Source organism: Bicyclus anynana, chromosome 17, assembly GCF_947172395.1.
Source record: "Bicyclus anynana chromosome 17, ilBicAnyn1.1, whole genome shotgun sequence".
Taxonomy (NCBI): domain Eukaryota; kingdom Metazoa; phylum Arthropoda; class Insecta; order Lepidoptera; family Nymphalidae; genus Bicyclus; species Bicyclus anynana.
Window position 1 is genome coordinate 13,654,562 of NC_069099.1, and position 25,982 is coordinate 13,680,543.

Below are 25,982 nucleotides of genomic sequence, written 5' to 3' on the forward strand. Positions count from 1 at the left end.
GGGCCAGCGTGGTGGACTATTGGCCTTACCCCCTCTCATTCTGAGAGGAGACTCGAGCTCAGCAGTGAGCCGAATATGGGTTGATGACGACGTATAGGTGCAGCGTGGTGTATTAAGCTCAGTTTCGTCTCTCATATAAAGAGGGAGGTCTGGCTAGTGTTGGATTAAGGTAACTTGATGACCTAAGCCATGTTCCTCTATAGGTCCTCCTATCTATAAGTGAACTACAATATGAGTTCAACAAAGAGTATGAAGAGAAGAGAACCAATCAATCAACGTCAATTTAAAACGTCGGATTATGAAATTGCTTTGACTTTCGTGTGCTTGTTTTGTTTCTCGATCGTCTCTGGTGTCCTAGACGGGATTCCCTAATCATCATCATCATTATCAGCCGATGGGCGTTCACTGCTGGACATAGGCCTCATGCTTTGACTTCCAAGACATTTGGGATATCTTAAGCAGTGGCGTAGCTTACCTTGGAGGGGGCCATTATCAAAATAAGTTGGAGGGTCAATATACAAGTGGAAAATCCCGAAAATCTCTTTAGCAGTGTTTTCTCCAGGATGCATCCACATTAATTGAGATTGTAGATTAAATTTGACCAATTTCTGGTTTCACTAAACAGGCCCCTGTAGTCCGGTCACCCGTATCATTGATACGGCTGATATGGCGGTAGTTACGCCCCTGATCCTAAGCAATTGCTTAAATAGCTTAAAGGCTAATTAAGGACTGGGTCTGGCCCTGTAGTATAATGAAGATAATGATACTTATACTATTATGTTCTCTAGGTCATCATTATCAACCCATGTTCGGCTCACTGCTGAGTCTCCGCTTCGAGCTCAGAATGAGAGGGGTTAGGCCAATAGTCAACCACGCTGGCCCAATGCGGATTGACAGACTTCACACACGCAGAGAATTATGAAAATTCTCAGGTATGCAGGTTTCCTCACGATGTTTTCCTTCAGCGTTTGAGACACTAGGTATTGTTAATAGTTTAATATTGTTTTCCATGCGAACGATAGATATAGTTGATAGATCGCGCGGGAGCAGCGGCCGGCATGTGGGAGTGAGAGCGCGGCGCTTGCGACGGCGGATCGGAATCCTGGATTTTTGGCACCGAAAATAGTATGGGTGGGCGGCGCGAGCGCAGGGCGGGCGGCCGCGCGCTTAGTGCGTGTCGCTCCGCCGTGTGAACAGCCCGCTAGGTGAGTCTCCAGCCTGGATACCCTGGACCCTGGCAGTGGAGTGCAGTGCAGTGTATCCAAGCTGATGCCGTGTGCTAAGCTAAGCTAACGCCAGTGACGGAGTGCGATTGTCCCCGTCCCAAGTGACTCGGGTTTCAGCCTCAGCGCGCTGAAAATAGACGCGTTCGTTCTATTTGCGGGCGGTCTGTGTCGGTATTTATTTAGCGATATGTGGAAACTGGCCATTTTTATTTAGACGCAGACGTGGCCCGATTACCGTTGAATTGGGACGCGCAGGTGTCGAGTTCCCGCCCGCATATGGCGATGGACTGATGATATGTCACATACGTAACACTCCCACACACACGTCACATTGTAACACTGAAGCATTCATATATGTACGTTGTGGATATTTGTTGAAGGTGCATTTTCTTACAATATATCATTTTGTGTTTTGTAAAAGTTATGTTGCGAACAGCTTAATTTGATTTTGCTGAAAAATAATACACCCATTAGTTAAATATTTCGATAAACTAGGTACTTATATCATCCAAATTTTATGTATTTTTAATAATGTTTAAATTAATAAAAATATTTCAATACTGTAATGATAAATGTAAATTTCAAACTTTCCAATTCAAGGTCTTTCGTTAATTTATAATGAAAACATACTTTGAAAGCTAAAACATATTTTGAATGGACTATTTGCCATAGCAAAAACACCTCAATCATGGCAGGACAAACAAAAATGGCATGCCTTCAAGTTCAATGACAAGATTGAGAAAAAAAATCGAGTATCAATTGTAAAAGTTAATACATATGTTACAATTGAATATAGAATTGCCTACTGGTTTCCTAATACCACATCTGATTTTCTTCACTTTAAGATTAACAAATAATAGTTTCGTTTAGCATAATTAAACACACGACGTATTTTATAAGCTTTTAATAAGATTTTCCCCCCTTTTGTCTATTTTGTTTCTCGTATTTGTAATTTATTTTTTGTGCACTTTTAGTGTGGTTAACCCCTGTGACTATATAATAATATGGAAGTGCAACTAATCACAAGATAAAGCTATCAGGAGCAAAAAATTTCTTCCAATCAAGAATTAATTTTGATAGGTGTTATTTTGGTTTTACCCACGAAGAGTCCATGATGATGAAGCTTAAACGTTATCCTAACTAGCTTTAGAAGAGGGCTTAGATATTAATGCGATAAACATGTCGTTAAGATTATATTCGTAAAAGTTCAGTAGATACTTATAGATAGATATCTCAATTTCATTCATTGACTCCTTTGTAAATGGCGTGATTATTATCAATTGAATAACCACTTATTAAATGAAATGAATACTTTTAAGAAATTGAATATCACGTGTTTCAATCGAAGAGAGAATAACATCGTGAGGAAACCTGCATAGCAGAAAATTTTCTTAATACTCTGCGTGTGTGAAGTCTGCTAATCCGCAATGGGCCTGAGTGGTGGACTATTGGTCTAACCCCTCTCATTCTGAGAGGAGACACCTCAAGAGTGAGTCGAATATGGGTTGTTAATGATGAAGTTAACAATGACGAATTTTGGAAAGGAAAGAATTAATAACAATGACCAATTTGTGGTGAAAATAACGAATGTGGTATTCTTAAAATTTTTCGTTTCGTTTTTCGATACGTTGTTAGATCTTTTACATCGATGACCTTCGGGCTTCATCGCTCAAGCACCACCTATAAAACCGGGAGATTATACATTTTTTTTATCATCATAAGTACTTGAAATTATCTAATTCCTATTGAGACTGCCCTCGCCTCATTTCCCTCATCGCCACGTCAAGATCGCTAGAAATTTGTACAGGAATACATTCCGGAGGCTTCCCAGCTGTTCGTGTCTTAATTTCGCTAACATTATTGGTAACAGTTGACAGCAGGCCAAAAATATAACCGCGTCACGCGGCTCCGTCCGTTTTCAGCGCGTTCTCCAGACGTAATCTTCCCAATGGATTTTTAATAAGATTTATGTTACACCCACGCTTCCTCGCCCCGGATGTTGGATTACTCAACAAGCTGTTTAGTAGTTTACAATTTATTAGGTATTGTATTAGGTATCAGTTGTTAGTGATACTCTGTTCTGTAGTGATCTTGACCATGATTGATCAGGATTGATCATCATTGACCAGGACCTTGTACTCGTATATACGAGTGATTTTGAACATCAAGCATTCTGTCAGAGTCATAATGGCCATTTACAAAACATAAATATTTTTCAATTATTATTTGCCAAATATTTAAAAGTTAAACAAGAAAATTTTAAACTGCACTAATTATTCGATTATTAGTGATCTCACTTTAATCTTTGTATATAAATTTTTGTTTTTCAAAAAATGAAAAACAAAAAAGCTTAAATTAAAAACGCTCTAAAAAGAAGAAAATATTTTTCTCTTTAGAAATTTTAACTATCAACTTATAATCACTAAATATACAATTTATATGATAACAAAAGTTTGTCGCGAGGTTTAATTACTTATCAGTACTTAATCAAATTGACATACCAAATCAATTTACATAATTAAATTGTAACTAGTTTATTTTCAAATTGTGCGACAAGCTTTTATTATAAAATAAATAATGTAATGAGGTTATAAGTTGAAAATTTTTAAAGAAAAAAATATTTTCTTCCTTTTATAGAGTTTAAATAAAAGCTTTTATAAAAAAAGTATTTTCCTTTTAATTTTTTTATTTATCACTGCTAGCCAGTGAGTCTCTCAGTCTGTTAATAAGCCCTTTCATTTGATACCCATATTGTAGAAATGCTTTAAAATAAGTATACCGCCATCTTGGGTGGTCCGCCGTATTACTGTTTTCAAACATTTCATAACCCAGTTCACGATCCTAACATAAAATCCGCTGTTAACCCAGTACCCAATTACACAGTATGATAAAAGTTTATGAAATTAGGTTACCGGTTAATACAAGGAACATTAAACTGACTGTTAACCGTCGTACACAGTGCATCTTATATTCTGGCAGAGGGCCAATACAGTCTCTGATACAGATTAAAATCGAACATACCAAATGTTTTCACCGGATACCTACTAGAAACGACTTTGCCTAAGGTTTTCGAAAAAAACATGCGTGACTGTCGCGTTTTCAAAATCCAATATTCAATTATTTCAAGCAGACTTACCTATTTTATTTACTTTTCAAACTTCTAGTTTCACTGTTTATAGATACTGACCGATTTCGGTTTTAACTTTTAACACATCACAAACAGTTGTCGATATGTAAATTTTCAAAACACAACAATTGTTAATCCATTTCAGATTAGTAACTACTTATAGTATAGTATTATATTGCGTTTTGTCATCATGGACACTAGATACATCTAGTAATATATACAAAACGCAATAATTTCATATTGCGTTTTTTTCTTCGTATCTATAAACTTTTGGGTATTATAAAGTTTTGTACCTAAAGAGTGAAGGAGTTAGTGATAAGTCGAAATGAAATAAATTAACATTAATTACTATTTTTATTGATTTTATATACCTACCCAGTTATCCCATGCGTTCTTTACTGAGATTTTCTATCTTTCTAAAAAAATTCTCATCAGTTAAAATTCTCATCCCGAAGTTGGGAAGTTGGTGGTGTTACATACCTGTGCATCGATGAGTACGTTAAGCCGTTGGCCGCGATCACTGTCATTAACATCTGATAGTGGTCGTTAATGATTTAAATATTAACACCCTAAACCCGCATTGGAGGTGGGTTTAAGCTCCTAATACTCTCTCCTATACTGACTGACTGACATGACCTATATGGACTGGCCTGGCCTGTACGGACTGGCATGGCCTATATGGACTGGCTTGGCCTATATGGACTGGCATGGCCTAGATGGACTGGTTTGGCCTATATGGACTGTCCCTGTTATAAGTTAAAATAGTCTGACGATGATGATTCATTTTATCACTTAAATAATTACAGGCCAGTAGCTGGCGTATTATTTCGACCGGACCGTAGAAACAAAAAGCCGCCACCATGGACGCGATCAAGAAGAAGATGCAGGCGATGAAGCTGGAGAAGGACAATGCCATGGACAAGGCTGATACCTGCGAACAGCAGGCCAGGGATGCCAACCTCCGCGCCGAAAAGGTGAGACCATAGACTCCTTGAATTTTTTTTTTTTCAAAAAACGGGCGCTAAGTAAATCCTGTAAAGTTAAAAAATGTTTGGCAATGACATTTGCAATCATCAGGTCACGTGATCAAGTTATCTATCGGATCTGTCATTTCGAAAGCGTTTGTAGAAAGAGAATCGGGCCACATGTTTACAGACCCCTTCCTTATAGGAGACGGAATTTGGTGCTTTTACCTCTAAATATCGGCCTAATAAATAATATAAATTAAAAAACAGCTGTTAATTACCATGACCGACCGAAGTCTTATCATCTTCTCGTAAGCTCCCGTATGAAGGTTTCGTATGGGTAGCGAGGCACATTACCGACCTGCTATTGCTGCTATTGGAAGAAAGGTTAACTAACTATGACATAGACCAGAACTCGACTATGTGCATTATAAGAAATTAAATAATACGTGCTTCAAACGGCGAAGGAGTGATCGTGAGGAAACTTGTGTATGTGAAGTCTGCCAACCTGCATTAGGGTAGCATGGTGGACTATAGGCCTAACTCCTCTCATTCAGATAGGAGACTCGAACTTAACATTAAGCCGTTGGTTAAAAATGTTGATGTAATATTTGATGAGTGTCCTTCGTTCTAGGTAAACGAGGAAGTCCGTGAACTCCAAAAGAAACTCGCCCAAGTAGAAGAAGACCTCGTCGTCAACAAGAACAAGCTCGAGCAGGCCAACAAAGACTTGGAAGAGAAGGAGAAGCAGCTGGCCGCTACCGAGGCGGAGGTGGCCTCACTCAACAGGAAGGTGCAGCAGATTGAGGAGGACCTCGAGAAGTCTGAGGAGAGGTCTGGCACAGCCCAGCAGAAACTGCTCGAGGCTCAACAGTCCGCTGACGAGAACAACCGGTAAGCTTAACCATAACCAAGGCCAAACTAAGCTCATTTAGAACTTAATATTATCAAAAATATTGTAGAAAACAGGAGAAACTTTTATTATGTCTGCGGATTTGAATTTTCAATGTATGTAATGCAAACATTACGAGGAACTTCCAAATGCAATAAATCAAACAGATCGTTCATCTGATGTTAAGTGAAAGTTTTAGGTGAAATTATCGCGTATATGCTATAACAGAACAGACCAACACTTAGCAGGGGATGTGAGTAGGTACTGCACTGCGCTGTGACCCGCAATTTAGACAAAGATGCTTTATTCGTGTAAATTTATATGCAAATATAGGAGTAGGTATGCACCCTTCGAACCGGAACTGATGAACGTTTTAATGTAGTATAGTAGTTTCGTTTTCTTCAGTTTAACGCACAAACGCGCTGTCTGTCTGTTGTCTACTGTCTTTACAATGTACCATTACATACAAAGCCAATCAAACTTTCAAAAGTAGACAAAATACATATTGTCAAATATTTCAATACGGAAAAAACATTCGATAAAACTAACGAAAAGTTACTAATGGTGGATTGTATATTAGTAGGTTCAATTGCTCATTATTATTTCCAGTATGTGCAAAGTATTGGAGAACAGAGCACAACAAGACGAGGAGCGCATGGACCAGCTCACCAACCAACTGAAGGAAGCCCGACTCCTCGCTGAGGACGCTGACGGCAAGTCTGACGAAGTAAGCTACTTTTATTATTTAGATTGTATAGGCCAGCGCTTGGCTACAATCAAGCCTAAGCAATGATGCCGCCTCTGGGGCGCTGATCTATTTCTTTCACCTTATAACGTTAATAAAATATTGATTTGTAAAAAAACAATTTCAATAATCTTGTGTATAAAATCACAGGTTTCACGCAAGCTGGCCTTCGTTGAAGACGAACTTGAAGTCGCTGAGGACCGTGTCAAGTCTGGTGATGCCAAAATCTCAGAACTTGAAGAAGAATTGAAAGTAAGTTAAAAGATTACACACTTTGGAAACGTAGAAAGAACTTGTTCGAATCTCATAAAGTAAAAACTAACAATATTAGTTACAAATGAAATTTTGTTAATTAAAACACCTGTTTAATCTGAATTTTGTCATCTGTAGGTCGTAGGTAACTCCCTTAAATCACTGGAAGTATCAGAAGAAAAAGCCAACCAACGTGTAGAAGAATTCAAAAAGCAGCTGAAGACCCTCACTACCAAACTGAAGGAAGCTGAAGCACGCGCCGAGTACGCTGAGAAGACAGTGAAGAAACTGCAGAAGGAAGTCGACAGGCTCGAAGGTAATGTACCAGAATTAACAAGAAAACAGATAAAAATATTCTTGACCATGACTAGCACTATCTTCTTCTATTCTTGAATTCGTAAAGTCTAAAGAGTTTGTTTACATCTAAAAAGTCCTTTTAAATGATACAAGCTTTTAACATCTTAATCAAATTGATACAATTTCGAGAATAGATCTGATGGAAAACTTAAAAACACTTATACTTGCTTCCATCTTATTTTTATATTAAATAGATAATAATGTATTATTAATAATCAATACAAGGGACTCAAAGTTAACCTAAAGGCCAGCTTATTAATTTAATCATTCTGTGATTCTATAACAAATAATAACTTGTTAATAATAGTTCAATTCAATTTTTCTTGTCGGAATATGTCCACCTAGTTTTTCCCACCCATATTCTTAATACTTGTGATTAAGAATTATTATTGTTGTAATGTGGTATGAAGCAAGTTACACTGAAACATAGTGAACATATTCCGAGAATTTTCTTGTTAATTGAACGGTTTATTTATCATATTGTAAAAAGCACTTACAAAAGTTGAATATCTAAAATTTCTCATACTTTTCTATCAGTTTCAGGTGTGTGTCTAATTTAAAACTTATTTATCTAATAACAAAATTTTCAGACACACTATTCAACGACAAGGAGAAATACAAGTCCATATGCGATGATTTGGACAGCACATTCGCCGAACTCACTGGATACTAACCAATTCCTTACAATTAGTTTAAGTCGCTACCGTTCCGTAGAACAAATCCATAATACCCTTTATTACATTTCCATTAATTTGTAAACTTTCCTAATTACCACATCTATTTTAACGTCCATACAAATCATTTATTATATCATCTGACCAATCTTAATCTTCCATTGCCTTTTCAAGCCTTGCATTGCTTCTAAAATAATCCACAATTTATAATTCTCCCTAAATAACTGTAACCTTTTAGTCGATATTTAGAGGATTGTCATTATCATCTGGCATGAAATGGTTTTCAACTACGTTTCTAATATAAACAGTTAAATCTCCGGAGTTTTCTACTCCGTTGACCATGTTCTCTACATATAGCTTTAGTGCTTCAAGGCGGAATGGATGAGCATATTTTAGGCATGCATAACCCATTTTAGAGCATGTAGAAATGAAATTTTGATTTAACTAAATATAGGACGTCATTTGTTGAACCTTTTTGTAGGCAATCCTTTAGAAATCGTAGTATTGGCCCTCTTTTTGTGTTGTGATTAATATGTCTTATGCTTTGCTGCTACCGCCGTGGATCAATGCTTCCAAGGTATTTTCTATTCTTTAAAACTTTAAATCTTCATTGTTAAAACAAAACTATTGATAAAGCTATTCCGTGCTTGTGCGATAATTATATTTCTAAAAATTTTATTAATTTAACAAAATTAATAATAAATAACTTTAACTGAAGTTAATTTTATAATCTGTGTTAGATGTCTAAATGTCGTAGTGTTTAGTATATTACAGCTGTCTCATTTGTCTGTGATTCCGCTGAGTGTGACCTCTTCACTTCTGTCTAAAATAGACTATCACTTTCTTATATTTTTCTTTTACCGTCATCACAAGTCTTTTTTTATGAAAGTGCACCCATGTCTAGCTTCTTATAGGAGAGCTTCCTAATTTAACGAAGCTTGGTGAGATCAGAGTGACAATGTTTATAATGATCACTTTCAGATGTTAATAGTAATGACCTACACTGATGGCTCTTCTCTATAAACAACTAGCGAAGCCCGCGATTTCGTCCGCCCTTAATCCAGTCTTCTTGCAAAATCCGTTCTTAACGAACGTGTACAAAATATAAACTACCTATCTATTTTTAACTTTGTGCGTCATGCGGTTCGATACTTCGTGATATTTCTTTCGCCTATAGATATTAAGATTGACAAGTTTTCTTTATAAGTCATCTAGTTCACAGTATGTGAGAAAAGGACCATCGATTTTGGCCTTTACAACTTCGTGATCGCTTATTACGAGTGGTAGAGGCACACAATTATGTATTATTGCAGTTGTTAGTCATTTAACTCTTATCCCCTCCCCCCCATATTAGGTAGGTAGGTCAAAGTAAAGTGGACGATCACTACTATTTAAAATTTACATTACTTTGAAAAAAATTGATGCAGTCTCTTAGAGAATTTCTCAGAATGGGAGTTGTTTAGATTTTTTAGCAGCAGTATTTACATCGGTGTTAACATTATCTGTATTGTACAGACGAGTTGGGCATCAACAAGGACCGGTACAAGAGCTTGGCGGACGAGATGGATTCCACCTTCGCCGAGCTGGCGGGCTACTAGACGCACCATCACATTCACAACCAAACATTCACCAGATTCACAAGATAGCGTGTCCGTCGACGCTACGCGAACTACTTTATGTACTCGTGATGTAATATTTATTAATATAATATGTAAATTTATTTACGATTTTCAATAAAATAATTAATTTATAACAACTATTTGTATACGGTTTTATTTACCTTTCGAAATATTTAAAAGATATTTAGTTTTTTGTAGCTATCCAATGCCTATGCAAGGTCTAAAGAACCAGCAATTTTCCATAAGAGAGTTTTTCTTTTAATATTTTAAAAATTGCCAATATTCCTAGTCTTTTCCATCTATGTATTTGGAAAAAAACTAGGAGTATACGATAGCGGATGGGAATCGAACCACGATCTTATCTCTCGGTGATGAGTTCGGCCCGGCCGAAGTTTGAGGAGCTATATGAAGGTTTTTTATTTCCTTCAGAAATATTCAAGACATATAAAGTTTTGTGTAGCTATTTCGTTGGCTTTTGGTTTTATTTTCCATTCAGAGTATTCCAAAAATATGTAGTTTTGTATAGCTATCCAATACTAATGCAAGGTCTTGCTAGAGTTAAAAAAGAACTGGCGAGTTGCCAATTTACAGTAAAAATTTGCTTTATTTATAACTGCGATAGGATTCTGAAAGCATATTTTGTTGATATGACCTAGTTGTTACACTAATCAAGTCGATTTCTCTATTAAGCGATACCTCTTGTTAATGAATGGATGGTTGATACTTAAGGATTTAAGAAAGAAAGAAAGCAAAAAGCTTTATTCGAGAATTGTGCCACACAACTCAATTTGTTCTTATAATCATCAGGACAATATCCTGCGATGTGTGGCATAACCCAATAAAGGGCCTAGACACGGGCATAAATTAGTTATTTCTGCGTATCGTCTCCAAAGAGTTAAAAAATCTTCTGTAGGTTTGGGTGTACTCTTCTATAACAAGATCCCCAAGACTGTGATGGACTTGCCAATGCACAACTTTAAGCAATGTGTTAAAAAACATTTACTTAGTCGAGGTTACTATATACTATTGATGAGTTCCTTAACGATAAAGGTGCTTGGAGGCCATTGGATCAGCTTCCACCTTCACACAGGAAGTAAAACTATAAGATATTGTAATTGTTATCAATTGTAAATTATAGTACTGTATGACTTTTTCATTTCAAAAGAGCAACTGTTGAGTTTCTTGCCGGTATCTTCTCAGCAGAACCTGCCTTCCGAACCGGTGGTAGAATCTTTACAAATAGTCAACTGACGTGTCAAAAGTGCTGGAAATTGAGCCTACCTACTTGAAATAAATGAATTTTGATTTTGATTTTTGATTTTGGCCCCAACCCCAACTCTGCTTAATGTATACTCTTTTAATAAAAAGAGCATGCTGCGTTGGTTTTCACTTGAACCGTTGACCAGGTGCCGCCACAAATACAGCACACAACAACCTTATTAATATAAATTACCTTGACCTAAACCTTATTAAAATAAATAATACAAATTAAAATTAAAATAATACAATACAACTAACTAAAATTAAAAAGGGAAAAACAATAAAAAACCATACTAAAAATGACAACGTGATAATTAAAAAACTAAAAACAAAATTACACAGTTATATCATATAATATACAAAGGTATTTACAAATTTTCAGAATTCTTATACAGTAATATTTACCTATAAGAAGGAAAACTCCGCCACATGTCTTAATAAATACTTTCCCTTAGTGCTTTAAAGCATACTCATCACGCTAATCTAATGCGGATTGGCGGTTTATAACGCACTACTATTAAAGAAAGTTCTTATTAAGTTAACAACAAGACATCCTCTAACATCTTCGGGTTCGGTTCAATCGGGGGATTGAGTTTTTCTTAATTGGTCCAGGTCTGGCTGGTGGGAGGCGTCGGTCGTGACTAGTTATCATCCTACCAACAAATACGTACCGCCAAGCCATTTAGCGTTCCGGTACGATGTCGTGTAGAAACTGAAAGGCAGTGGATTTTCATCCTCCTAGCCCGTCTCTTAGCCCGCTTCCATCTTAGATTGCATCATCACTTACCATCAGGTGAGATTGTTATCAAGAGCTAACTTGTAAAGAATAAAAAAATCGTAAAAGCCATAACAGCTACATTGTAACAACAAATGTTAGAAAATCCCACAAAACACAAAAGCGATAGCGATAGAAAAAACCTGCGAACTTAATTACCACATACTGGAAAATTCCACAGAACAGAATGAAAAAGCTGCGTGAACTTGATGAATGGGCAAAGAAAACACCGCTCCATTCAAATATTTCAAATGCATTCTATAAAGGAAGTGCGTTCTGTCAACTGTCAAATGACGTCTTTCCGCCTTGGCAACACGAAACCGCGCATGCGTTAGGTGACCCCGAAAACGCCTGCGCGTCTACCCTCAGATAATCAATAGTGCAGTTAGGACAACAGCCTGTTGGGTGAAACGTTTTTTCGCGTGCTAATAAAGAAAAACACAGTTTATTTGATTCTCGTTTGGAGTAAAGCTTCAAACTGTCGGTGTCAAGTAGCGTCCTACCAGGGGCTATCACCATGAAGATATTGGCACCGCACGATGGGCCGGACATCGCACCAATCGAGCCATGTAAGTATTTTTAATATAACTAGCTCGCCATAGCAAATTTCTTGTGATTCATATATTATGAAGGGGCAAACCAATTAAGTGTTATACAGTTATACTATGTTATTATAGAGAAAAACATCAACTTTGAGTAAATGAGAATAATAATTTTCATATTTAATAATGATGCGCAATTCAATATTCTTTGAAGATGAAATGTGTATCTATAAATTCTATAGTTACATTATCTTGTTGAACGGATTCTACGTCTTTTCTTTCTTCTAAATTTTTTATTGTGTTTTAGTTTACCTACTTACGGTTATTTTACATTGCTGTTGTTTCCAAATTAACATGCACAATTATTTCATGATATCGAATAAAGTAAAAATTTGTTGTCATCTATAGATTTTTTATTATTAAGATGTTCATAGATATTTAAAGAGATGTGTATCTTTATGTAAACCATAACAAAATCCTAAATACTTAATTTAAGTTTGTGATAACTTGACATACGCTGTAGAAATGATATGATGGTTGATAGCTTTATTAAAAAGGTCATGTTTCCTTTCTTTCAACGATAGTATTAATCACATTTGCTATTTTTTCATATGAGTAATCTTGGTTTCATCAATCCACAAATATACTTAGCTTGCCTTAGTTTCATTTGCCATTTTGATATTAAAGTCAAAGTCAAGTTTCCTTATTTTAGTGAGAACAATCAATAATTTTCAACCGTCTTTGAATAGTCTTTGCATTTGTTATTATCTTTTTTTAGAATTAGTATAAAATCATGATGTTGAGTATAGTCGCATACTTAAAATTGCTATGCAGTTTGCAAAGGAGTCTAGAAGAAATTGTCTGAGAAGAGCTCACAACGATTTTAACCAGCTTGTTGATATTGATTATTAGTTATACAACTTTTTCTATAAGGATCTTTTTGCTTCAATTCTCTCAAAAGGTCCAATTTAACCGACAGAAGACAAGTAGACTTGACTTTAAGAACGACTTACTGAGTGTAATTGAAATAATAAAAATCTATACCTATTTTCCGATTCAAATTGACAAAGTTATCCAATTCAACAAATCGATCCTGATAATAGTCATAGCTTACAGACCAAGTTGATATCTCACCTGAAGCTAAGTGAGAAACCATTGCTTTCAGAGAATTTGACGTGTGAGTCTGGGTAAATATTTCCGCTATAGTTATTACTGCCAGTAAATTGCTGAGTTCTGGACTGAAGACCATGGTTGCCGGTGTAATTACAGGCCTTCGTTGTTGGAGACTTGGTGGCTAGCATGCTTTGCGAAGTGTTGTTTTGTTTAACTCAACATTTAATTTAGTTTTCTTTGTATTTAAAAGTAAGTTATTTGTAGTGAACCAATGCGACACATATAAAAGCAGGGTGTACATCGTCAAAGTTACCTTTGATCGCTCTTAAAAATTAAGTTTGTGTCAGCAAACAGTACAATCTCACAGATGCCGCTGTCATGGTGTGGTATATCGTTTATGTACATTAGGAATAGAAAAGGGCCCATAATTGAACCCTGTGGTAGAAACTTTGAATGATGTTTTAAAAGTGATTGTAAACTAAGCCTATTTGAATTTTATGAATTTTGATTTGGTTTATAGGCGCCATGGTTGTCCATTTATTTACCATCAAATAGGCCATTATTACTTGGTCCGTAATTTATAAACAAATGTACTTGTAAATTAAATATTAATTCTTTATTTAAGATTTCTTCCTTCGTAGGTCACTTCCAAAAGTCCTTTATTACTATACATATTGATACGTACGTACATACGTACTGATATTGGATTATTATCATCTTCTTATAAATTAACAGACGCCGTTTGGTCAACCGTATAGTTGCCGTTTCCGTGGTAATACAGGGATAATATATAGCCTAGTTTACTCGCAAATTATGTAGCTTTCCATTGGTATAAGAATTAAAAAAAAAACAGTTTAGTGGTCTATGCTTGAAAGCGTAACAAAGTCACATTGGCATTTATAATATCAGTCAGGATGTAGAGGACTACAAAGGAATGTCTATTTCTTTCTGTAAATTTATTCCGTCGCATAGCAGCCGCGTCGGATCTTTTTTTCATATTTCATGTACCAACAAGTCCTTCGTATAATCCTGCGTAGGTCTCTCGTCCTTCGTCATATTGTACGCAATATTTGTAAAGGTCAGGCAATTTGTTACAATCCCGCGGGATATTATGTTTGAAGAACTCTCTGGCGTTGGAAATACTGTGCTTTTTACCCGACTACGGCGAAGCCAAAAGGAAGGGTAATGATTTTGGCAGTCTATGTATGTAATTGTATGTATGTTTGTTCCACATAGCGCCGAAACTACTGAACCGATTTTAATAAATGAGGTGTCAAAAGATTCGTAATAATTCAAATTGAGACGTAGGCTATATAAATTTTATATAAAAAAATATATAACGGAATTTAAATCTCATATTCTAACCTTGAAAAAAAATTAAACCGAGATAATCACTATGTTTGGTATCAAACGAAAGGTCTTTTTAGACCCCTTTTTACGTAGTCGGGTCATAGTTTTTGAACTTTATTTTTTATTAATCGAGATATTCTGTGTTTGATTTCTCATTCCTCATTATTCATCATAATCAAATCATCATATCAGCCGATAGACGTCTACTGCAGGACATAGGCCTTTGTAGGGACTTCCAAACATCACGATCCTGAGCCGCCTACGAATCCCTATGACTTGCTTGATGTCGTCAGTCCACCTGGTGAGAGGTTAACCAACCACTGCGCGTTCTAGTGCGGGGTCGCCAGTACTTGGGACCCCAACGTCCATCGGCTCTTTGAACTATGTGCCCCGCCCATTGCTACTTCAGTGACTCGTTGAGCTATGTCAGTGACGTTGGTTGAAGAGATACTCAGAGCATTCACTCAGAGCGTTCCATCGCCCGCAGTGACTCTGAGCCTTCCTTATGAGGGCAATAGTTAGCGATCATCATTATTATCAACCAGCAATATATAGGAGATACGAATATCTTAGCATTCTATGATCCTACTAATATTATAAACGCGAAAGTTTGTATGTATGTTTGTTACTCTTTAACGCCGCTACTACTAACGCGATTTGGCTGAAATTTGGAATGGAAATAGATTTTACCCTGGATTTAACACTTAGGCTACATTTTATACCGAAAAAAATTCATGGTTTGCCGAGATTTGCAAAAACTGATGTTTTTGATGATAATATGAATGTTTGTTACTCTTTCACGCCTCGACTACTGAACCGAATTAGCTGAAATTTCGTATTAAGATATATTATAGCCTGGATTAACACATTGGCTATATTTATCTAGAAAAATCCATGGTTTCCGAGGGATTTATGAAAATCTAAATTCCACGTGGACGTAGTCGCGGGCGTCCGCTAGTTATTTATATTAGACGGCCTCAGTGGCGCAGTAGTATGCGCACTGGATTTATTGACGGAGGTCCTGGGTTCGATCCCCGACTAGGCCGATTGAGGTTTTCCTTAATAGGTCTAGCTGGTGGGAGGCTTCGGCCGTAGCTAGTTACCACCCTACCGACACAGACGTACCGCCAAGCGATTTAGCGTTCCGGTACGATGTCGTGTAGAAACCGAAAGGAGTGTGGATTTTCATCCTCCTCCTAACAAGTTAGCCTGCTTCCATCTTAGATTACATCATCACTTACCATCAGGTGAGATTGTAGTCAAGGGCTAACTTGTAAAGAATAAAAAAAAAAAAATTAGGTTGCTAACATCCGCCAAAGTTACTTATTGCAACAACTATTACTTTAGAGAGAAATACATTTATTAGTACGGTAGACACGTAATTGCTTTGTAAATTATTTAAAGTAGGTACAATTTTCTTTCTCTAGGTAAAACAATTATTCATTTAGTAGATAAAGCTATGTAGGTTTAAAGTACGAGAACAAACATTGCGTTGGTACCTACTCGTACAATTAGAGGACAATTGAAAGAACTCATTCCACAATTCGTCGTAATGAAGTTACTCAATCTAACTTTGAAAGCATTTTATCGGTTTCGATGATATATTAAATCTTAATAAAAAGTTTGACGGGAAAATTATAGAAATCACATTATTTTGTTTTTATTTGTTTTTTTTTTATTTTCTACAAGTTCTCCACACTGGCACTCCTCACAATCCACACTCCTTTCGGTGTCTACACGACATCGTACTGGAACGCTAAATCGCTTGGCGGTACGTCTTTGTCGGTAGGGTGGTAACTAGCCACGGTCGATGCCTCCCACCAGCCAGACCTGGACCAATTAAGAAAACCTCAATCGGCCCAGCCGGGGATCGAACCCAGGACCTCCTTGTAAATCCACCGCGCATACCACTGCGCGAGGCCGTCAAAAATGATTTATTGCTTTTTCATTTCGGAAATGCTAGTTAAAAAAACTCATGTATAATTATTTTAATTAACGTTAATGTGTTTCGAATTAAATTGAAATCTCCTTTTATTACGTAAAGGAGATCGAGGTGTAATTAATTATAGCGGTAAGAGGATTAAAAGATTTAAATCCCCGGCGTATTTGCATCCATTAATATTATTACTAATGGATTGAAATGTACAGTTTAATTCATCATCGCTAGTCTATTTTAATGGGCACCCTAGGGCATTAGGTACCCTTTGTCCGATAGGAGAAGGTTTGGAGCTGCAACCGACCACGCTGTTCCAATAGGGGTTGGCAAGCTTAGGGTTGTTTGTGACTATAACGATTTTTTTTTCTTTCGTGGGGGGAAAATCCTTATGGACACCCATGTTGGGTAGTGCCGGACTCTTACCGGCTAAAAACTCCTCCTACCTTCTAGACGTTTCGTGTTCCTAAAAGCCTACCACCAACGTCGCGAGTCTTATTTTACTTACCATTCTCTCTTTCATCCTTCTCCTTGATCTTCATTGTATTGTCCAGATAATTCCTAACTATATTCCATTTCTCACTGCAATATGACTATTACGATTGCTATCAGATGATAAAGACATATACATTTTTTTTATAAAGAATATTTGCCATATCTTTTAATATCATACCTATATCATATCTTCTATATGACCAATATTCCTTTTCCCCTCAAACTAGTCGGAAAAGACTGTGTTAGGAATGAGTACACCAATAGTCCAGCGGGCGGAGATCGTACCCCACCCCTCGGTGATTAGTCCGATCTGATTAGTCCGACCTCTTTACCGTTAACATGGCTTAATATAAGTACTTAAAATCCAACGGAATGTCTTATGACAGATTGCAGGAATAATTAAAGTATAAAAAAAAATCTTTACCGGTAGGGTAACTAGTCAGTAGCCAGGGCCTCAACCTAAGATATAACTTCATCAATTTGATAAATCAAATCATCACCAAATTATAAATTCCAAAATTAACTTTTTAATTTTCGTAATTCTCTACGTGTATGAAGTCTACGAATCCGCATTGGGCCAGCCTTACCCAAAACTCATTTTGAGATGAGACTTGTGCTTAACAGTGAGCCAAATATGGGTTGTTTATGGGCTCAAAGGATTGACCTTGAACTTTTAATAAGTCATTAGTAAGCCCAGAAAAAATTGTATTTTCTTACCAAAATAACCCTTTACAAAGCATACATAAGCTCGCTTCTCTGTAATACAATATTTTATTAGATCCAAGTCACCCTTACCTGTCGACCCCTAAACTCGGGGAGTAAATTTCAGACTTTATTATCGGCCGTAAAATATATACATTTTACTTCACGAATTACTTATTCGTAGACAGGACTGCTAGATGAAAGTAACCAAGAAAAAAGTCAAGCGTAACTATTGATTCATCATCATTATTAGCTTCTTTATCGGCCCAAAGCATATAGGCCTGAGCCTTGCATGCAACTATAAGTGAAAAGAAATAGACAAAATATTTGACTAAAGCGGCGAAGTTATAGTCTTTCGTCCCAATGCAATTATTAAATAGAAAGACGCCCTTTGAAAGTCGTTTCGTCCATCTTTTCTGCGTCTACCTTCAGGCCACATATGACGATGCTTCTGCCTTCGCCAAAACCCCCAGTGGTGAGGTCCTATTAAGGAGCCTACGGCACTTATACAATCAGAATGGAAAAGCAGTGAAAGAGATAGCGGTAATTCCGGTTGCGGCCCAGGGAACCTAGGAACCCCATCAAAAGTATATGGAGATGATAATATGGTGTATATTAATAAGGATCTTAATTGATTATGAAACACGGCTAAAACTCACGTGATATTACTCCGTCCTAATATCACGTGAGTTTTAGCCGTGTTTCATAATCAATTAATATGAATAACACTCACGATAGTTTAAATTCTAATAAGGATCTGGTCAAATAGTTGTCAAATAGTGGTCAAATAGTTGTAAAATTAGTCCGGTCAAATTAAACCAAAAAATAAGAGTAAAGTTACATAAATTCCCACCAAGCTGAAAATCGGTAAAATTGTTTAAAATATCATTTAAAACAAAATCTGAAAGTTCCCCATCTTTCCCCTGTAAGGAAAAAAATATATTTAAGGTCAAAGGTCAAAAAAATAAGATTTTCGCGATTTTCAGCAAAACGGTAAGTTTTATCATAAAAATACAGTAGACAAAGTTGTATATCATAAAATTATCTACAAAAAGTTAATAATACTTTTTTTCTACGAGCCACCGTTTTTGAGATATAACGATTCAAAAAGTTGTAAAAGTTGTAATTGACCTTTGACTTTGAATATTTTTTTTTCCTTACAGAGGCAAGATGGGGAACTTTCAAATTTTATTTTTAATGATATTTTAAACAATTTTACTGATATTCCGCTTGGTGGGAATTTAGGTAACGTCGATTTGTTTAAATTGACCGGATTAAATGTCGCCACTTCAGCTTCGCGACTCGTTGAGCTATGTCGGTAACTTTGATGCGGATTTCCTTATACTTTTAATTCGATAACGCAGAGATACTCCGAGCATAGCTCGTTCCATCACCCGCTGTGTGTCTCTGAGCCTACTTATGAGGCACATAGTTAGTTGACTGAATTTACTTACAATTTCGACTAACTCTTGAGGATAAGCTCAATATTTTATAGCCCAATCTATATTAGGACTCTACCTTGTGATCCAAAGCCTAGATCAATTTTCAAAGGTCTCTAGCGAAAGGTTGCTGCGAAGCTTTCGCTTCACTGTTGAGCACGAGTCTCCTCTCAAAATGAGAGAAAGGAAGAAAGAAAGAAAAAACATTTATTTAAATAATTGTGCCATACACCACAATGCCTAAGTAAGTACTATTGTAGTGTCTGATGCTTCAACCACCTGAGCAATTGAAAATCAAAACTAAAGTAGTTGAAGCATCAAAAACCACTTCGTCATGTTTGGCACAACCTTGAAAAAAGGTAACAGCTCAGCATTGTGCCGCATAAACCAAGCAGAGTACTTGGCCAAGCGGCGCTGATTTTCAGCTGCTACCTCGATCCAGGTGACACCACGGAAATACATAGCCACAGTGATATTATACCATATTATTACCTTTAATTTAAAAACAAAAACAAACAACCTTGAATTAATATGCTAAATAATAGGACTACGCTAAACAAATAAAAGTATTTCAACAAATTAAGCAACAATATAAAATTAAAATGTATAAATAAAACACACACACACACATACACAATAATGATAAGCCTTACATCTAACTACCTACGAGTATAATAATTGAAACATGAAACATGAGAGGGGTTAGGCAACTCTACCACTAATAATCCACCACGTTGGAACCATTGGAAGACGCCGCACACGAAGAGAATTAAGAAAATTCTCAGATTATATGCAGGTTTCCTCACGATGTTTTTCCTTCACTATTTGAGACACGTGATATTTAATTACAATGCACATAAATGGTAAGTTGAAAGTTCATGCCCCGGACTCCCAACCTATACGCCTACCGAAAGTTTTTATCCACTGGACTATCACGGCTTGTTTTTATACAAGGTACGTAGCTAAGTGTCTGTCTGTCACCGACCCGTATCAATTTTCCCATTAATCTAACAACAAGAAAGCTCGGAGAGTCCACTTAGCGTTCTTATCGAGATTAGTTTTGCGGGGGTGGCTTTGTTGAGACACTTCTGAGAACTGAAACCTACACCTAAACACATCCTACGTTTCTTACCATTGACGCAAAGGGGGATGCTAAATGACGTTGCATAAACGAGCTCAAGACATAGGGCTCTGTATCAGTTTGAAACTAGTCTTGCTTCAACGACATTTTATCTTGTACCTATATGTACCGTAGGTATGTCGGGCATTCTAGTAGTCATTTGACTCCGTGGCGCAGTGGTATGCGCGGTGGATTTACAAGACGGAGGTCCTGGGTTCGATTCCCGGATGGCCCGATTGAGGTTTCCTTAATTGGTCCAGGTCTGGCTGGTGGGAGGCTTTCGCCGTGGTTAGTTACCACCCTACCGACAAAGATGTACCGCCAAGCGATTTAGCGTTCCGGTACGATGTCGTGTAAAAACCGAAAGGGGTGTGGATTTCATCCTCCTCCTAACAAGTTAGTCCGCTTCCATCTTAGATTGCATCATCACTTACCATCAGGTGAGATTGTAATCAAGGGCTAACTTGTAGGGAATAATGTTTGGAAGTCTATGCGAGAGCAACATACCTTTGTCCAGCTGTGGACATCCGTCCATTGGCTGTTACTTATAATGTTTAAAAAAAATACAAACTGAAATTAGGTTAGTTAAGTTAATTTAAATTTTAAACTAGCTTAATGATTGACTGTACAGGTTATAAAAAAAAAAATTATCCCCATGGACGTATACGGGCTCCAAGGCCCTACCGATTGATCTGAATTTACAATAATATTTACAACGTAGTCTCAATTTTAGATGGGTAACTTGTGTAAATAATGAAAAATAATTTATGTTTTGTTGTTAAAAATATTCGTGTATTAAAATTTAAATTTATTTACATATTTTTACTTGGAAATTCAACACATTGACAAATAACACTTGTGTAAAGAGTCTGTCGCAAAACATGTGACGTCACACTGAAAAGTGATAATGACGTCTTCCGTTTATTAATAGACAATACAAATCCACAGTCTTGAGATGCTCGGTAACAAATGGGTAAAAATAATATATATTTTTTTTTTATTCTTTACAAGTTAACCCTTGACTACAATCTCACCTGATGGTAAGTGGTGATAAAGTCTAAGATGGAAGCGGGCTAACTTGTTAGGAGGAGGATGAAAATCCACACCCCTTTCGGTTTCTACACGGCATCGTACCGGAACGCTAAATCGCTTGGCGGTACGTCTTTGCCGGTAGGGTGGTAACTAGCCACGGCCGAAGCCTCCCACCAGCCAGACCTGGACAAATTAAGAAAATCTCAATCTGCCCAGCTGGGGATCGAACCCAGGACCTCCGTGTTGTAAATCCACCGCGCATACCACTGCGCCACGGAGGCCGTAATAATAATAATATTAATATAGTAAATCAGTCAAATAAAGTTGTTTATCTATTTACTTTTGGAATTCCGTTTGACTTTTGATACCACACATAACTATCACATCGATTTTAAAATAAAAAATATCACCATGTATGTTAAAATATAGAGAATTAATTTGTATAAAAATAAATCCCAAATAAAAAAATTAAACGAAATAGTAAAATTACATTAAAACAACTAATAAATCCTAGTAAGTAAGTGTCATTGATTTGATGTTAATTTTATTAGGTGGCTAACATACGTCAAAGTTAGTAAATAGATTGACTATATAAAAGTACAGTTAAATCTATAGTAATATTATAAAGCTGAAGAGTTTGTTTGTTTGTTTGTTTGATTGAACGCGCTAATCTCAGGAACTACTGGTCCGATTTGAAAAATTCTTTAAGTGTTAGATAGCCCATTTATCGAGGAAGGCTATAGGCTATATATTATCCCCGTTTTCCTACGGGAACGGGAACCACGCGAGTGAAACCGCGCGGCGTCAGCTAGTACATAATATTATCAGTCCAAGGGTCTAAGCGTAGATGTATACGTCGTAACGTATGTCTTTCCTCCGGTCGCTCTTCATGCGTAACGATACGTAGGGAAAGCCAACACCACCGGCTGTTACGTTGGCTGAGGCACTGTTCGTCAAATCATAGGCGAGGAGACCCTGGAAAGAAATACATTAGTGTCAAATCAATATAACAACGACAATCAATTTCACTAAATAAAAAAAAAAGAAAAAAAATATACCAGTACATAATAATTTTTTTTTTTTACGCTGAATTTTTAATCTATAATGGCTCCTAGAACAGGTGTTACTTTGCGGGCGTTAATTTATTATAACAATGAATAATTCATTTATTTTGTTATTTTTCGCGAAATTCTATAACTGAAAAAATATACTACTAATGGACTCCTACTCCGAAGCATCCTCAAGGACATGTTGACGCTACAATCATCATTCATCATCAACCCATATTCGGCTCACTGAGTCTCCTCTCAGAATGAGAGAGGTTAGGCCAATAGTCCACCACGCACGCAGAGAATTATTAAAATTCTCTGGTATGCAGGTTTCCTCACGATGTTTTTCCTTCACCGTTTGAAACACGTGATATTTAATTTCTTAAAATGCACCCACCTTAAAAGTTGGAGGTGCATGCTCCGGACCGGATTCGAACCCAGATCCTCCGGAATCGGAGGTAGAGGTCATAAATTGGACGCTATAATAGTCGCTTGTAAAGCTTATATTATATTTGGAAGTTTAGATTCCAGTTCAGTCAGTCTCCCTAAAATACCTTTTTTCTAGAAAACCTTAAACTCAGTCCACCCGTTTGGGAGGTCGTCGTTATCAACCCATATACGGCTCACTGCTGAGCTCGAGTCTCCTCTCAGAATGAGAGGGGTTAGGCCAATAGTCCACCACGCTGGCCCAATGCGGATTGGCAGACTTCACACACGCAGAGAATTATGAAAATTCTCTGGTATGCAGGTTTCCTCACGATGTTTTTCCTTCACCGTTTGAAACACGTGATATTTAATTTTTTTTAAATGCACACAACTGAAAAGTTGAAGGTGCATGCCCCGGACCGGATTCGAACCCACTCCGGAATCGGAGGTAGAGGTCATAAATCGGACGCTATAATAGTCGCTTGTAAAGCTTATATTATATTTGGAAGTTTAGATTCCAGTTCAGTCAGTCTCCCTAAATGAAAAAAATAAGTTTTTTCTAAGAAACCTTAAACTCAGTCCACCCGTTTGGGAGGTACAAACAGATATTCAGATACACACGTAAACATAAGACATCCACTTCAAAATATATACTTTAAAAAAATACCTGAATAGTCCGCCCGTAACCGAAAGTAGCCGGTAACGTATAATTCAAGTACTCGATACGCTTCGACAAAGTATTGCCGCTGTACTTCACCTCCTGGTGAAACACTAGCTGTCTATACACACTGGTGCCCATGAAAGTATGCGTGCAATGCACCACCACAACCGCCGCCAACAGGGACACGAGGAAATAGAACCTCATATTGGAAAAAGTTTGCAAGAGAAAAGAGGTCTCAGTGAATACGAATACACCGCAGGTGATGTTGATATGGATTGAGCGAATTTGTTCACTCTTTTATACTTAATACTTATCTTATGAGTATTTTTAAAGCGTTTTTACACTTTCCGATATGATTTATTTATTTGAAGACATTAGTGTGCTTTGTGTAAAAATATATACAGGAGTCTTTGCTGGCGTGATTGCTATAGTGACATGGTTCTTGAAGAATCATAAAAAGAACTATTTTTCTTAGTCGCAAAATATGAGCCTCATAATAAGTCTCATATTCAATCAGAAATGTGGAGACCATAAACCAAAATCAACGTCATAGCTCAACAAGTCGATAATAGTGGCTGTGGGTGGCGCACTGTTAAGTCAAAATTTAAAATTCGGACCGGATACAGCACCGGAAAACGCTGTGTTGGTCAACCCCCTATGACTTTGCCAATAATCTATCTCACGCACATTTTTGTGTGTGAATTAGTTACGGGTATAAAAATAAAGTGGTAATATTTTAGGCAAAGCTAAATAAAATAAAGCTAAACTATGCACAAAAATTAAGGGAGCAGAAAAAAAATCCAAATTTTTGGGGGATTTTCAACAGGCTGTAACTTATACAAAAATGGTCGTACAGCAAAAAAATAAAAAGCAAATTGTAGCTCTAAGTGTTTAGTTTTTGGATCTGAGTTTGAAAATATTTTTCAAGTAATCATAAGAAAACCACCGAAAAAAAATATCCGAAATTTTTTTGGGTGTTTTTTTTAATCTACGGACGTGGAAAAAAATTTTTCGACTCAACCTCCATATGGACCGGATAGCTTGTTTATTCAGATTTAATTTCGTTTTTTTTAAATCTCGATACGAGCATTTCTCGCTGAGATATCGATGTTTGAATGGAAAAAGATCATTTTGTCTTTGATTACCAATATCTCAGCAACCTACTACTCGAAAAATATTTTCAAAAAAAAATTTTCAAACTCAGTTCAAAAAACTAAACACTTAGAGCTACAATTTGCTTTTTATTTTTTTGCTGTACAACCATTTTTGTATAAGTTACAGCCTGTTGAAAATCCCCCAAAAATTTGGATTTTTTTTTCTGCTCCCTTAATTTTTATGCATAATATAGTAAATTAAAGTCCTAATCCTAAAATCCTACCTGGTCTTCACGATACAGATCAATCTAGTGTTGAGACCACAGTCAGGCAAACAAATACTTGGTTTAATCTATTTTTTAATAAGGATTTTATTTATTTAAAGCACATCTATGTCTTGTTGAAAATGTTATAATAGACCAAGTTACCTGAATAGTCCGTCCGTAACCATAGTTAGCCGGTATTGTATAGTTCAAAGTTTCATAGCCTCTGGCGCCGCCGTATTTTATGGTCTTATGGTAAACGAGTTGCTTGTACAGGTTGGTGCCCATGAATGTATGGGAACATTCTATTACAACCACTGCCAATGAAAATAACAAAGGAAAAAATATATAGAACCTCATTTTCGAGAGTTTCGTCGTTCCTAATAGATACTTCTATAATATGAATAAATATAATTGAATAGTGTATTTATATACTTTCAGTAAATGACGTTAAATGACTCTTAAGAGGCATCTACATGGACAATTAAAATTGCTCCCTTCTAGGCAATGTTTTTACTGCAATACCTGGAAACACCAAGTTATTCTGTTTAACGCCACTCCGTATTGAGGAACATGGACTTGGAGTGATATGGATCTATTTATTTATTTATAACTAGCGGACGCCTGCGACTTTATCTATATACTACCTCCCTGCCAAATTTCAATTTTGTATTTCAAACGGTTTTCGAGAAATTCATGATGAGTGACCTTTCGCTTGTCTATAAATATCTATCTAAATATTTGTAAATACATCGCGTCAACGACTTTGGATGTTATTAATATTGCACCAGATTGCTTCACTCTTTGTTCAAGATTGATCCATACGTTTTGCTATGCAATTTCCTTATCAATTTTCTCCATTTTTCCGTGT

At 36.6% G+C, this 25,982-nt stretch overlaps 3 protein-coding genes across 4 annotated transcripts in view; 2 read left to right on the top strand and 1 right to left on the bottom strand.

The window, feature by feature from the left end:
• Window positions 1-1,047: 1,047 nt before the first annotated feature.
• Window positions 1,048-9,997, top strand: LOC112049486 (tropomyosin-1). Of its 2 annotated transcripts, XR_002887092.2 has the most exons (8): window positions 1,048-1,205; window positions 5,160-5,327; window positions 5,953-6,212; window positions 6,820-6,937; window positions 7,106-7,207; window positions 7,346-7,523; window positions 8,155-8,815; window positions 9,754-9,997. XR_002887092.2 is itself a non-coding variant. In XM_024087363.2 (7 exons), exons 2-7 carry the CDS (start codon window positions 5,214-5,216, stop codon window positions 9,834-9,836), a joined length of 855 nt encoding a protein of 284 aa, XP_023943131.1. In that variant the 5' UTR covers window positions 1,048-1,205; window positions 5,160-5,213; the 3' UTR covers window positions 9,837-9,997. The 2 variants fall into 2 exon arrangements, 1 of the variants encoding a protein (XP_023943131.1); XM_024087363.2 differs by lacking the exon at window positions 8,155-8,815.
• Window positions 9,998-11,552: 1,555 nt separating this feature from the next.
• The window catches only part of LOC112049500 (synaptotagmin-4), a 51,463-nt gene continuing 37,033 nt past the window's right edge, over window positions 11,553-25,982 (top strand). Inside the window, exon 1 of the mRNA XM_024087384.2 lies at window positions 11,553-12,461. Within this exon, the coding sequence (XP_023943152.1) occupies window positions 12,410-12,461 (52 nt within the window). The 5' untranslated portion in view covers window positions 11,553-12,409. The remainder of the gene's footprint in view (window positions 12,462-25,982) is intronic.
• LOC112049502 (uncharacterized) lies at window positions 19,651-24,053 on the bottom strand. Its single transcript, XM_024087385.2, has 2 exons — window positions 23,761-24,053; window positions 19,651-22,593 (listed from the first exon to the last, which is right to left on the bottom strand). The coding sequence occupies exons 1-2, from the start codon at window positions 23,956-23,958 to the stop codon at window positions 22,456-22,458; spliced, it is 336 nt and encodes a 111-aa protein (XP_023943153.1). The 5' UTR covers window positions 23,959-24,053; the 3' UTR covers window positions 19,651-22,455.

Bases quoted from the DNA above. Each gene is read 5' to 3' on its own strand.
- LOC112049486 (XM_024087363.2), top strand. From the start codon at position 5,214: ATGGACGCGATCAAGAAGAAGATGCAGGCGATGAAGCTGGAGAAGGAC. The intron at 5,328-5,952 runs GTGAGACCATAG...CCTTCGTTCTAG, and splicing joins CCAACCTCCGCGCCGAAAAG to GTAAACGAGGAAGTCCGTGA. The intron at 6,213-6,819 runs GTAAGCTTAACC...TATTATTTCCAG, and splicing joins TCCGCTGACGAGAACAACCG to TATGTGCAAAGTATTGGAGA.
- LOC112049502 (XM_024087385.2), bottom strand. From the start codon at position 23,958: ATGAGGTTCTATTTCCTCGTGTCCCTGTTGGCGGCGGTTGTGGTGGTG. The intron at 22,594-23,760 runs GTATTTTTTTAA...ATTTCTTTCCAG, and splicing joins GTTACGGGCGGACTATTCAG to GGTCTCCTCGCCTATGATTT.